General features: G+C 40.7%; 1 protein-coding gene across 1 annotated transcript in view; it reads left to right on the top strand.

Annotated features, from left to right (window-relative positions):
- Positions 1 to 648: 648 nt before the first annotated feature.
- FHL2 (four and a half LIM domains 2) overlaps positions 649 to 15,054 on the top strand; it is an 83,442-nt gene continuing 69,036 nt past the window's right edge. The window contains exon 1 of the mRNA XM_075850349.1: positions 649 to 729. Within this exon, the coding sequence (XP_075706464.1) occupies positions 665 to 729 (65 nt within the window). The 5' untranslated portion in view covers positions 649 to 664. The remainder of the gene's footprint in view (positions 730 to 15,054) is intronic.

Here is a 15,054-nt window from a genome sequence, read left to right as displayed (position 1 = left end):
CCCGTTCCGTCTGAGCTTTCCGTCGGAACGGGACCCTGACTGACACAAACTAAAACCAAAGGTTTCAATAGTGACGGATCTGGTGTCAATGGTTTCCATTTGTCTCAGTTGTGCAGGGGTTCCGTCGTTTTGACGGAATCAATAGCGTAGTCGACTACGCTATTAATTCAGTCAAAACGAATCTAGATTGCACATACTTTAAAACATTCATGGCTAATTTTTTTTCCGTATTACTGTCATTATTATAGACGTATGACTGACAGGTACTCGTGGGTCCGGCTGCTGACTTGGCGGCTAATGTGGATCCTGGATGAACGATCTGTTCTGCGTTTGATGGGATATTTAATTGTGAGTTATTTGATGAAGTAGGTTAAAAGGGAAAAGAGTCGGTTTCATCGCAGAAAACATTCCAACAAAGACATTTATCTGTAAAATGAAAAAAGCCACAACCTCTGGAAAAAAGTAAGTGTTGGATGCCAGCTGCAGAGTAAAAGAGTGCGAGAGTGGGATGCGTTCGTCTCCTTATATGGTAAAATGATATGAAGGGGTTTCACTATGCTGTGAAGGGAGACTGTTTCCACACAATCTGGATGTAGTGCTGGAATCCTGCATTGTCACTACTCCAGCTGTGCAGCTGCCTAAGAGCACTGCTCTCTGCCACTGGATGTGTGACTTCCTCCCAGCCCCTACCCCAGGGAGGAAAAACGAGCACTCACTGGCTGCTGCTCTGTAAGTACAGACTACTCTCTTTTGTTAGAAATAGCTCTCCTTGTTGGCTGGGGGTTAACATGCTGTCTGATGGAGGAAATGCTGTGCTAGAGGACATGAGGTGAGAGGACGTGTGTGAGAGTTGTAGGCAGCATCCATGTATATCTGTCACGTGTGCTGTGTGCAGTCTTATGAATGATAATGCATAGGAAAATGGACTGCTGGATCTAGCAAAAATTATTTTGCCTTCATTCACACATGTTAAAGTGTTTGATATATCCTATTTTTTTATTTTTATGTAACGATCAGTGAAGATATGATTAAAAAATATGACGATACATTATATCTGTTATTCCATTGACTGTAATGTTAATACGTATCCATTTTACAGGAATGAATAAAGTAGCAAGATAAGATATTTGAAACATTAAAAAAGTTTTCTATAGGGAAGGATACAATAGGAGGACAAAATGCAAAAATGCAATTGTGAATCGACCCTTCAAATGACCCATCATTATAGACGCAATGCTTAAAAGAATATTATATATATATATATATATATATATATATATATATATATATATATATAGTTAATATTATATTCATTATGTGAAAGCAAATCTTTGATGTATTCCATAACTTCATTTTATTGCAGAAAATCAAAAAATCCCTACATGAGAATTGCAATATGATTTAGTGCAATCATCTACAGTTTAGAACTAGAGTTCTATATCTTTTATTTAATAATAAACAGGCAAAAATTTGTAGAATATTTTTGTATTTTCTGGACACAGTTTTGTTTACTTGGTATCAATGTAAAAATGTGAACTTTTTTTTTAAACACATCCTTTTCGTACAGGTCTAGAATGGGCGATGCATAGGCTAACACGCTGCTGTGTGTATCACCTGCTCCTACTAAGCCTGTGCTTTTATTTGTTCAGTTACAGGTAAAAGTGCAGTAATGCCGGAAAGAAGTGGAAAATGTATCACTCAAAATGTGCAGCAAAAATTTCAGATAATGTTATGCAGTTTTCTTGACAGGAATTTTTTTCTTTTATCCTCGTAATCAATCTTCTCTAAGCCTTTGAAGCGACTGAGTGGGGCAGTTAGGGACCTGGGCACCAGATAAACCACATAATGGGGCAGATTTACTAATACTGTCTACGTTTTAGCCAGTGAAAACTTAAACAAGAAAGTCAAAAAATATGCCAAATTGATCATAGTGGTGCTACTTAGTGCATCTAGCTAGACATGCTAGACACTTTTCTCTTTCTTATACCACCTATTGGTTGGCTTAGTTCAAGACAGTTTTTTGTGCCAAAATTTTGGTGCCATTTTGGCACACAGTGTCACATTTTAGGCCACGCTCACTTTCTGCTAGACCACACTTCCTTCTCAAACGTGTCAAAAAAAGTGTCTAAAACAGTTAAAAAATGTGGCGCTCAGCATGTATGATAGAATTCTTGCTCATTTTGAATAGTAAATTTGCCCCTATTTTTGATCACCTAGAGGATTTCTCAAAAGTGTGGCACCCATGGGATGTGTTTTCTATCACGTCATCTGTAGATGGTGACATTTGACCCCTAGCCTTACTCTGACTGATACGACTGTCCCTATTGTACTACCTGTCTTGTTGTGGGCGTCTTCAATGTTTTTGTTTTAATGCCTGTTACAGAATCGCATGAACTGACATTTTCTACCTGGTATATTATTACTGTTTATATGCCGTAGATATGCTTAACTTGCTTTGATGTGTTGCTGGAAATAATATACTGCTATGATTTCCTTACTACCTTGTTCGTGGTTCTTATTGCAACATATTGATTGCTTCTCTTTCTTTTTTGTTTTTTATTGTAACTGAAAAATTATTTTCGATAAATTTACAGTTGGAAAAAAAAGTCTGCCCCATAGTGCCCAAATATTTAGCATACATCATACAAATATACATTGCCAAACAGGTATATTTATACAGTGTGCATAAATATTGCATACAGCGTTTAGATAAACCAGAGCAGCCCATTGAATTTTGGGGCCTGCTGACAAGATACATTTTTGCCTCCTTGTTAGTCTATGAGGATGAAGGGGTGATGGTTATTTTCCCTGTGTTATAAGATAGTTAAAGGTGGATGGTAAAACGCCTGTAGGTCTTTGGCAGTGAAGAGGGTAATGCCAACATTCCTGGTAGTCTAGAGTAATACATAGGGTGCTGATGAGGCTAATATCAACATTCATAGTTGTTTAGGATAAATCTTTGGGGGCCTAGGGTACTAAAGGGGTTCATCATACAGAACATACAGTTCAGGGCAGGGGGATAGAGAGGATTGTGCCTCTGTGATCTAGCAGCTGCAGAGTTGTCTCTATGATCAGGCAGAGCGCCCACTAAAAGCAGCTGTTGTCACAGATTTTCCCTGAATGGGGGGAGCATTAGAGCCGCGTGGCCAAGAAAAGTGCATTCACATCGTGCACCTTACCTTGTATTGGTGCATAGGGGCACTGTGTCTCCTACGCTTGGGGAGGTTCAGTTGTTAGTACTGTGGGGGCATTGTTACTGGCACTAATGGGGACAGTGTGGCTACTACTGATGGGTGCACTGAGACATGAAACCGATGGGGGGGCACTATGGCTGTTATTCATGGTGGGCATTGTGGCTGGTATTAGTTGAAGTAATGTGGCTGCCATTCATGGGCATTGTGGCATTCATGGGGTCATTATAGATCACACTAATAAGTGCACTGTGGCCTGAACTCATGTGAGGCACTGTGGCTGGTACTCATGGGAGGGACTGTAGCTATCACTGTTGTGGTGGCACTTTTATGGGGGTGGCACGTTTTGGCATGTTTGCCTTGGATCCTAAAAGTCCTTGTCCAACCCCTATCTAAAAATATTTTAGGAATTAATGTTGTGTTTCATGAAAGCCTCTGTAAATGTGGAAATAGGACGAATGCAGTTGTGTGTTTGTAACTAGACATATAGCTCATAAGCTCTGCTGAACTAAAAAAAAAAAAAGTAACAATTAATACATAAATACTTTAGATGTACAATATTTTATAAAGCAGGCCAATAATAACCTTATGTAATTATGTTTAACTGGTTTACCAGCTGCTTCCTGAATTCTGTATTTTATTTAATTAGATCTTTCTGCTCAATAGGTACGTATAGTGCGTAGCACATCGTATGAAAGTCATAAATAATTTCTTGTGCCAATTTTCACATGACAAATAAATGCATGAATGTAAAAAACATTTCCGTCTAAATCAGGAAACAATTACCAGTAAATATAAAATTTGGAAGTTGAGAAATTAAGAAGTATAGAAAAGCTAGGTAGCAGCTCTTGTAGTTGTAAGGGTATATTTACATGTAGTAGATTTTTTGCAGAAATTGCTGTCTCATTCATGTGAATCGGGCTTGCAGAAATGCATGCACATGCTGCAGAAACATCCCCATTCACATGTATGCAAAGGATTTTGGATTTTTAGTTGCGGAAATTTCTGCAACAAATCCATCATGAGCAAAAATTCCCTAATAGAGGGCATATTGGCTTTCACCTTATTTCCAGAAACTGACATTAGATTTCACTAAACAGAATTTTTTTTGTTACTAGGAAATTTTATATACATTTTTCTACAGTGATGACCAGGTCCAGGTAAAATGATCTGCAGATGGAAATAATGAAACTTCAAGGGTTTTTCCATCCACCCTTAGGATAGGCCATCAATATCAGATCAATGGTGGTCCGACTTCCGGCACCCCTACTCATCAGCTGACTGAAGAGGCTTTGCCCGGTCAGTTCTGCATCAATTGAAATGTACTTAGCTGCAAAACCAAATTTATGGCACTGTGCCGGGTAAACAATGAAGGGGGCGCAGCAACTGGCCAGAGCGGCGCAGCCCCTTTAGTCAGCTTATTGGTGAGGGTGCCTGGAGTCGGACTCCCGCCAATGTCATATATAATTGCCACACAATGAGGCAGATCCGGGTCCCCTCAGCCTCTCACTGCAGGCCACAGATCATACAAGCTTTTGACACCAAGCAGGCACTCCTGAGTGCTTCCTCACATACAACATTCTGATGCTGCTCGACGTCAGTACATTGTGTGACCCGCAACATGCTCGGAGAGCCTGAAGGGACCCAGGAGGGTGAAGTAAAGTGCAGCAATGAGGTCAGCATACATTTTTCTGATGGGGAAGGGAGCTGATTGGGGGGGCAAGGTACGGGTAGCCCGACACGGGCCTCTACCTTATTACACCCCATAGAGTGAAATCAACGGCAGCTAGGATCTGGCGTATATTTCCGCTGTAACTTACGCAAGGTTTTGTTGGGACTGTGGTTACCCCGTCCCATTTTTTCAAGCCACATAAAATGTCCAAAATGTAAAATTGTGACTTTTGCGCCTTTTGAGAGAACGATACGGTTTCTATGTATACAGGATACACAGAAGCATTATCTTCAAAAGTAAAACATTTTCTTAAGAACAATCAATTAAAGTGCTTAGAGTAAAAAAAATACATTGATTTAATAATTAAAAAAAAAAAAGCATTCATAGGTGTACATAGCATTTAACCCCTTCCCCCTGCTTGCATTCTGGGCCCTAATGTCCAAGCCATTTTTTCCATTTTTCCATTGTCACATTCGAAGAGCTATAACTTTTTTATTTTTGCGTCGACATAGCTGTATAAGGTCTTGTTTTTTGCGGGACGACTTGCAGTTTTTATTGGTACCATTTGAGAGTAGCGACTTTTTGATCACTTTTTATCACATTTTTTTAAAGTCAGGATTAACAGAAAACAGCAATTTTTCCATTGTTTTTTATTTTATTCTTTACGGCGTTCATGGTTCATGGTGCGGGTTAAATAATGTAACAGCTTTATAGTCGGGGTTGTTACGGACGCGGCAATACCAAATATGTGTAACTTTTTTGCTTTATTGTAGTTTTTTTTAATAGTAAAGCATTTTGTAAGGGGAAAAAGTGGGTTTTTCATTTTATTTTTTTTCACTTTTTTTTAAAATTAACTTTATTAAACTTTTTTTAACTTTTATACTAGTCCCACTAGGGGACTTCACTATCCTCCAATCGCTATTATAATACACTGCAATACTTTTGTATTTCAGTGTATTACTGCCTGTCCGTTTAAAACGGACAGGCATCTGCTAGGTCATGCCAGCGGCATGATCTAGCAGGCATTCGCTCCAGGCAGACCTGGGGGCCTTTATTAGACCCCCGGCTGCCATAGAAGACACAGACACTCGGCGATTTTATCGCCGGGTGTCGGTGGGATGAGAGAGGGAGCTCCCTCCCTCTCTCCAAAACCACTCAGATGCGGTGCACGCTATTGTGCACCGCATCTGAAGGGTTAAACGGGTGAGATCGATACTAATATCGATCTCACCCGGCAGAGCAGGGACGCCCCCAGCCCTCAGCTGCCTCTAGCAGCTGAGAGCAGGGAGATTTGACAGCTCCCTGCTCTGTTTACTTTATTCTAATGCAGCGCCGTGGAATAGCGGCGCTGTAGAATAAAGTCCATTAATGACTGCCGTGAAAAGGCTAATCGGCGGTCATTAAGGGGTTAATCATCATTATTATTATTATTATTATTATTATTATTATACACAATGCTTTTCTATTATAACAGCAGAAGAGTTTACAAAGTAGTAGATGGGGTCAGTTTAGGAGCACAAATACCTATATGCACATTACTACATGGGGCAAGGACAGCTGTAAGTCTTTTGACTTTTGAAAACCTAAAGTAAATTAACAAAAAATAAAAAAGTCAAACACGAACTTCAAAATAGCAACAATTCAAGTTAATTGTTTTCCCCTTAAGTTCATATTTATATCAAATCCTCGGTACCAAGTACTACCACATACCGATCTCCTCCGTTTTTTTTACTAGAATATTAGGTGACAGGCTGCTTATGTAAATGGCACTGTAAGCATTAATGTCCTGTGTCTGAAAAACTACAAAGCGTGCATTGTAAGCCATACCTTAGACTGTGGAATGCAGTCCAGTCATGTGACCCACCATAAAATGGCAACCCCCGCATAGTAAGCTCCACAGTACATGTCAGTGAAGGAAGTTAAATCATGGTTTCAAACGTGCCAACATCCTTACTTTCCCCAAATTCTTAAATTAACTAAATTCAGTTTGACAGAGATCCAGATTTTTAGATTTTTTTTTTCTATATTACCGGTGTACCATTTCCAAAGTGCATTTACTCAGATATGTCACAAGATTTGCAGTTATTGTTACCTCTAGAAATACATTCCTTAGTCCCGTCCTTCAAATGGTTATGGGGGATGTTTTGGTTTCTGGTTCAAACTTTTTCTTACAAGTTTCATGCGTATTCCCTAACTTTCACTCTGAGCAATGTTACTCAATCTCTGTGACCACAGTCCCGATTTTGAAGTACAATATTTATGTCTTCAGTAGGTTTTCCTAATACACTTACTATATTTGTTCTCCTAGTCCAAATGAAAATGCACCCCCGCAGTGAGGAGGAGCTTGAATGGAGCGGCGGTCGAGCATGTGCCAGCCGCTCTATTCAATGTCTATGGAGACATTAAGAATTTGAATGGAGCTGCAGTGCGCATGCTAAACCTCCGCTCCATTCAATGTCCTCCTCACGGTCAAGCGGCTCACGCGGTCGAGCAGTGAGGAGGGACCGGTGGTTTCTGGACCCCCGCTCTTGTGATCGGTGGGGTTCCCAGTAGTGTGGCCCCCTGGGATCAGACAACTATCATGCATCCTGTGGATAGGTGATAATTGTCAATTCTGGGATACACCCCTTTAAGGTTGGCTTGTAAAATACATGCATTGCAGTGGCCTACATAACTAAGAGGGCAACTAAGCAGAAAAGCTTTGATGCTGGGCCAATGGCCTGTGACCAGTTGTATTATGATCTATCTGTGGGGTCCCTGTGTACAGTCCCCTTTGATTCTTTGGAGTTTTGTCCTTGAAAATCTAGAGACAACTTACATTCCTCCAGGTTCCAGCGCTACATCAGAGCTGCTGTGAGCCCATTGGATTATATTGGATCGGTTCTTTCCGAATCTGGAGATTTTAGCCTGACATACAGGTCCAAGGCGTGGGATGTCCAGGTCTATCAACAACTCTAATATTCAGAAAATATTGGTTTCATGAAAATTGGTTAGATGAAAGGTATGGTTCCTTACACTTACCCCTCATGTACACGACCGTTATGGGTAATTTTTCTATTTATGTACATAAAAAATCTTGATACTTTAGTTCTTTAAATGTTTGTATGACATGCATATCTTTTTATATTCACTGTATTTAAGGTAATTGATGTGCAAGAACAGTGATGAAGCTTTTTAATGAATTCATGTCCCTACTTTTGCTTAAAGTGGTTGACTCATCTAGACTTTTCAAAAGTCCTATTAAGGATGCTTTTTATGAGCCATAGCAGAAAGTCGCCGGTCTGCATATATATTACATGAATGGCCATTCTTTTGAATGACTGCATGTAATACTACATTTCCCCTGTAGCAGCTGCTTTATGGGAAGTGAACTGCTAACGGCAACTTCCCCAGGCAAAATCAGCTGATTGACGCATCAGCGCTCACATTGAGGGTATGTTCACACGCAAACTCAAAAACTTCTGAAAATACTTAGCGGTTTTCAAGGGAAAACAGCTCCTGATTTTCAGACTTTTTTGAGCAACTCGCGTTTCTCGCTGCGTTTTTCGCAGCGTTTTCGCTGGGTTTTTTACTACCGTTTTTGGAGCTGTTTTCATTAGAGTCTATGAGAAATCGGCTCCAAAAACGTCCCAAGAAGTGTCCTGCACTTCTTTTGACGAGCCGTCATTTTACACGCCGTATTTTGACAGTGACGCATAAAATGACAGCTCGTCTGCACAGAACATCGTAAGACCCATTGCAAGCAATGGGCAGATGTTTGCCGACGTATTGGAGCCGTCTTTTCAGGCGTAATTCGAGGCGTAAAACGCCTCCATTACGTCTGAAAAGAGATCGTGTGAACATACCCTAAAACTCTTTCCCGTCGCAGCCATTTTTTTGTGATTTTCGTTGTCATTTTTACTCCCCACCTTCCTAAAACTTTTTTATTTTTCCGTCAATAAAGCCATATGAAGGCTTGTTTTTTGTGGGACGAGTTGTAGATTTCATGGAACCATTTATTGTACCATATAATGTATTGGGAAACTGGAAAAAATTAATTGTTATGTGGAATAGGAAAAAAACTGTGATTTCTCAAACTTTTGCGGGGTTTCGTTATTACGGTTTTCACCATACGTTAAAAATGGCAAGTTAACTTCATTCTACCGGTCAATACGATACCAATCTTAAATTATTTTTTTTATGAATTCCTACTTTTACAAGGAAGAAACTAATTGTTAAAAATAAAATTAGTTTGTTGCCACATTCTGAGAGCCATAACTTTTTCATTTTTCTGTCGATTGAGCGGTTGGGGGGCTTATTTTTTGTAAGCTGTAGTTTCTATTGGTAGCATTTTGGGCTACATGAGACTTTTTGATCACTTTTTATTTAAATGAATAATGGTATATTGTAATAGTTCAGACTTTTACAAACGTGACGATATCAGTTTTGTTTATTTTTTAAACTATTTTAGAGGAAAAATTTAAACTTTTTTTTACTTTTAATATATATATACACTACCGTTCAAAAGTTTGGGGTCACCCAGACAATTTTGAGTTTTCCATGAAAACTCACACTTATATTTATCAAATGAGTTGCAAAATGACTAGAAAATATAGTCAAGACATTGACAAGGTTAGAAATAATGATTTTTATTTGAAATAATAATTTTCTCCTTCAAACTTTGCTTTCGTCAAAGAATGTTCCATTTGCAGCAATTACAGCATTGCAGACCTTTGGCATTCTAGCTGTTAATTTGCTGAGGTAATCTGGAGAAATTTCACCCCATGCTTCCAGAAGCCACTCCCACAAGTTGGATTGGCTTGATGGGCACTTCTTGCGTAGCATACGGTCAAGCTGCTCCAACAACAGCTCTATGGGGTTGAGATCTGGTGACTGCGCTGGCCACTCCATTACAGATAGAATACCAGATGCCTGCTTCTTCCCTAAATAGTACTTGCATAATTTGGAAGTGTGCTTTGGGTCATTGTCCTGTTGTAGGATGAAATTGGCTCCAATCAAGCGCTGTCCACAGGGTATGGCATGGCGTTGCAAAATGGAGTGATAGCCTTCCTTATTCAAAATCCCTTTTAGCTTGTACAAATCTCCCACTTTACCAGCACCAAAGCAACCCCAGACCATCACATTACGTCCACCATGCTTGACAGATGGTGTCAGGCACTCTTCCAGCATCTTTTCAGTTGTTCTGCGTCTCACAAATGTTCTTCTGTGTGATCCAAACACCTCAAACTTCGATTCGTCTGCCCATAACACTTTTTTCCAATCTTCCTCTGTCCAATGTCTGTGTGCTTTTGCCCATATTAATTTTTTCCTTTTATTAGCCAGTCTCAGATATGGCTTTTTCTTTGCCACTCTGCCCTGAAGGCCAGCATCCCGGAGTCGCCTCTTCACTGTAGACGTTGACACTGGCGTTTTGCGGGTACTCTTTAATGAAGCTGCCAGTTGAGGACCTGTGAGGCATCTATTTCTCAAACTAGAGACTCTAATGTACTTGTCTTGTTGCTCAGTTGTGCAGCGGGGCCTCCCACTTCTCTTTCTACTCTGGTTAGAGCCTGTTTGTACTGTCCTCTGAAGGGAGTAGTACACACAGTTGTAGTAAATCTTCAGTTTCTTGGTAATTTCTCTCATGGAATAGCCTTCATTTCTAAGAACAAGAATAGACTGTCGCGTTTCACATGAAAGCTCTCTTTTTCTAGCCATTTTGAGAGTTTAATCGAACCCACAAATGTAATGCTCCAGATTCTCAACTAGCTCAAAGGAAGGTTAGTTTTATAGCTCCTCTAAACAGCAAAACTGTTTACAGTGGTGCTAACATAATTGCACAAGGGTTTTCAAGTGTTTTCTAATCATCCATTAGCCTTCTAACACAGTTAGCAAACACAATGTACCATTAGAACACTGGAGTGATGGTTGCTAGAAATGGGCCTCTATACACCTATGTAGATATTGCATTAAAAACCAGACGTTTGCAGCCAGAATAGTAATTTACTACATTAACAATGTATAGAGTGTATTTCTGATTAATTTCATGTTATCTTCATTGAAAAAAACTGTGCTTTTCTTTAAAAAATAAGGACATTTCTAAGTGACCCTAAACTTTTGAACGGTAGTGTGTATATATATATATATATATATATATATATATATATATTTACACTATTAAAAACTTTATTAAACTTTTTTTTTACACATTTTATTAGTCTCCCCAGGGGCTTAACAGGAGATGAAGAAAGGCAGTCGTGGGGGCCTTCTTTAGGCCCCTGTGCTGTCATGACAACCATCAGCACCCCCTATCACGTCGCAGGGAGGCCGATGAGCTGCCGGAGGGAGGCGCCCCCCCCCCCCCACTTTCTGATGTCTTTGATGCTGCGATCATGATTGATCGCAGCATCTAAGGGGTTAAACTGCCAGGAACAGCACGATCGCTGTTCCTTGCCATTAGTCCCGGGTGTCAACTGTAATACACAGCTGACACCTGCAGCATACGGAGCGGGCTCAGCAGGTGAACCCGCTTCAAACATCACCCCCCGCACCACGACATGCTATGATGTCGTGGTACTGGTAGGGGTTCAAAGGAGTTGTCTGTGTTAGGACAACACCTTAAGAACTTTCTAAGGCCCTTTTACACAGGCCAATGATTGGGCAAACAAGCGTTCATATGAACGCTCGTTCCCAAATATTATTTTCGTGGGTTTCAGATCACTATAATGTAATATGGCAGGATTTCTAGAGGTTCAAATCATAGAAGTTGGAGGCAACTTAGCCATTTACTAAGCTACACGCCACGTTCAACCTGCAGCCTATCAGGCGCAGTGTCAGGATCCTTGCGCAGGCTGGCGTGATGATGTCTCTGGACCACGTCAGCCTACGCAAAGATTCCGTCGCCGTTGAGTCTTTGGAACAGCTCCGATCGTCACGGGAACGGGGCCTAGGTGAGTATAATGTTTTTTTTGTTGTATTTGTTTGACGGGGCTGTATGGCACTATCTGCAAGGGGGTTTGCTATCTACAGGGGAGGCTGTATGGTATTATCTACAAGGGGGAGATGGGGGCGCTATCTACAGGAAGGACTGTCTGGCACTATCTACAGGGGGCTATATGGCACTATCTACAAGCGGGAGGTGGGGGCACTGTCTACAAGGGGGAACTATCTACCAGAGGTTGCTGTATGGCACTGTTAACAATGGGGAGGAGGCACTATCTCCAGGGTGATGTATAGCACTGTCTACAGTGGGGGCTGTTTGTCACAATCTACAGGGGGCACTATTTACAAGTGGGGGGGGGGGCCTGTGAGTGGCACTCAGGGGAGGGGGGGCCAAGTCAAAGTTTGCTATGGGGCCCAGTCTTTCCTAGTTATGTCCCTGGATACACATTACTGAGGCCCCATGCACACGACCATATATTTCATCTGTAATTACAGACCGTAATCACGGTCCGTAATTATGGACTCATCCATTTCTATTGGCCACGGACACCTTTCAGTATTTTTACTGATGGGTGTTCATGCTGAAAAAATTATAGAACCTGTCCTATTCTTGTCCGTAATTACGGCACAGACTCTCCCATAGAAGCCTATGGGCGCTTCCTTAAAGAGGCTCTGTCACCAGATTTTGCAGCCCCTATCTGCTATTGCAGCAGATAGGCGCTGCAATGTAGATTACAGTAACGTTTTTATTTTTAAAAAACGAGCATTTTTGGCCAAGTTATGACCATTTTCGTATTTATGCAAATGAGGCTTGCAAAAGTACAACTGGGCGTGTTGAAAAGTAAAAGTACAACTGGGCGTGTATTATGTGCGTACATCGGGGCATGTTTACTAATTTTACTAGCTGGGCGTTGTGTATAGAAGTGTCATCCACTTCTCTTCACAACGCCCAGCTTCTGGCAGTGCAGCACTGTGACGTCACTCACAGGTCCTGCATCGTGTCGGCACCAGAGGCTACACTTGATTCTGCAGCAGCATCAGCATTTGCAGGTAAGTAGCTACATCGACTTACCTGCAAACGCCGATGCTGCTGCAGAATCATCTGTAGCCTCTGGTGACGACACGATGCAGGACCTGTGAGTGACGTCACAGTGCTGCACTGCCAGAAGCTGGGCGTTGTGAAGAGAAGTGGATGACACTTCTATACACAACGCCCAGCTAGTAAAAGTAGTAAAAACGCCCCGATGTACGCACATAATACACGCCCAGTTGTACTTTTACTTTTCAACACGCCCAGTTGTACTTTTGCAAGCCTCATTTGCATAAATACGAAAATGGTCATAACTTGGCCAAAAATGCTCGTTTTTTAAAAATAAAAACGTTACTGTAATCTACATTGCAGCGCCTATCTGCTGCAATAGCAGATAGGGGTTGCAAAATCTGGTGACAGAGCCTCTTTAAATACAGAGGGCTACAGATGTGCATCCCAAACTGTAGACATGTGCATCTGTAAACCGTCCGTATTTACGGAAGCGTTGCTATGCAACATGTTGGTGACATCATTTGCAGCCTTCCTTTTTATTTTTACAGATCCGTATATACTGATGAAATACGGATGCAATACCGACCGTATTTACGGACACCCTTCCCTATATACGGATGAATTACGGATGACTACGGTTCCGTATTTACAGACAGTATTTACGGATAGCCTTAAGTCCCATGCACATGACCGTGCCCGTAATTACGACCCGTAAGGGGGGGAGAGTGACATCTACGGAGGTGGAGGATGACATCTACGGAGGTGGTGGATGACATCTATGTAGGTGGGGGATGACATCTACGCAGGTGGGGGTGCCAAAAAATTCCTCCTCCTCACATGCACTTTGCGCTGTGAGGAGAAGTAATTTTTTTTGCACCCCAACAAAAAAAAATAAAAAATGTGCCGAAGCTGAAATTATACCTAGTAGACCGGGATAGTCATACGCAGGTGCCGTCCAAAATCACTGTGATCACGCACAGGCGCGCTCACAGTGAACATCTACATATGCTGGGCGGGCACTAAAGAACAAGCACCCGCAGAAACGACACGTCATCAGTGACGTGTCGTATACCATCCGAGGTCTCTCTGGTTCGAGACCATGTGAGGGGTATACGACACGACAGTGGAGGAGGCTGAAAACGTGACGTCGGAGGTGAGCAGGAAAAAGCAGCCAGAGTGGAGAACCGAAGCAAGCTTGCAAGTGTAAGTATATTAAGAAATTGTAAATATGTGGAATGTGGTTGTAAATGTAAAAAAAAAAAAAAATCCTGGACAACCCCTTTAAGAAATTGTAAATATGTGCTATGTGGTTGTAAAAGTAAAAAAAAGAAAAAGCTCGGACAACCCCGTTGAAGATGTTTTCATTTTCCTATCAACCATTTTCCCTTATAACCACCTTATATATCTCTAGAGCAGAAGAGAGACTAGAAATCATTTTCAAAGAGTTTTTGAGTAATGGCAAACACCTCTGCAAAATAAGTTAAACATTGTAAACTTTCATGACACTCTGTTATGAGGTTTATATTAAACATTTATATCTTCACACAGTATGTGTTGAGCTTTCTGTGCTAATTTTCCATAGATATATTTATATATAATGCAGACTAACTATTAATATGTCATTTAGTGAAAAATAAACTTATAACACACAAGTAATGCTAATGTATAAACTTCAGCAAATAATCTAGTTAAATGGTAAGTTCTAATGTTATAACTCATAAATTTAATGTTGTAGCTTTTAAGTAGTGAGTAATGATGTCATCACTTTAATGTTCAGAGATGATCCCTTTGACTTTTTTAAAATAGCATAGTTTCTGGCCCTGCACCTTTATATGGTGATGGAATTCCTGGGTGATATTTATTGTCGTTGCGGTTTACAGTAAGGAATTTCACGATTTATAATCAATAAGTTGCGATGGCAGGAACATAATGATCATCACGGTATTCTTGATACAAACTTTCTCCTCACTGAAGTATTATTTTGAACTGACAGTATGAGAAGCTCATTAATTGTTCTTTAATAAATGCCATATACATAGGAGGAGAAGAGCAGAGAGAAAATTTGCACAGGTGCTTTTTCCAGCCTAATTCCGAAAGACATTTTTTATATGTAACCTAAAGATGTCATTGTCTTTCAGCGTATAAGTGAGCTTGAGTATATCATCTGTTGTATCAGTCACACAAAAATGGTATATCTGATATATAATTCTACATATGCTTACGGAATT

Source organism: Rhinoderma darwinii, chromosome 2 (genome assembly GCF_050947455.1).
Source record: "Rhinoderma darwinii isolate aRhiDar2 chromosome 2, aRhiDar2.hap1, whole genome shotgun sequence".
Classification (NCBI taxonomy): Eukaryota; Metazoa; Chordata; class Amphibia; order Anura; family Rhinodermatidae; genus Rhinoderma; species Rhinoderma darwinii.
The sequence above is the reverse complement of the archived record's forward strand: the minus strand, read 5'-3'. Positions and strand labels throughout refer to the sequence as shown.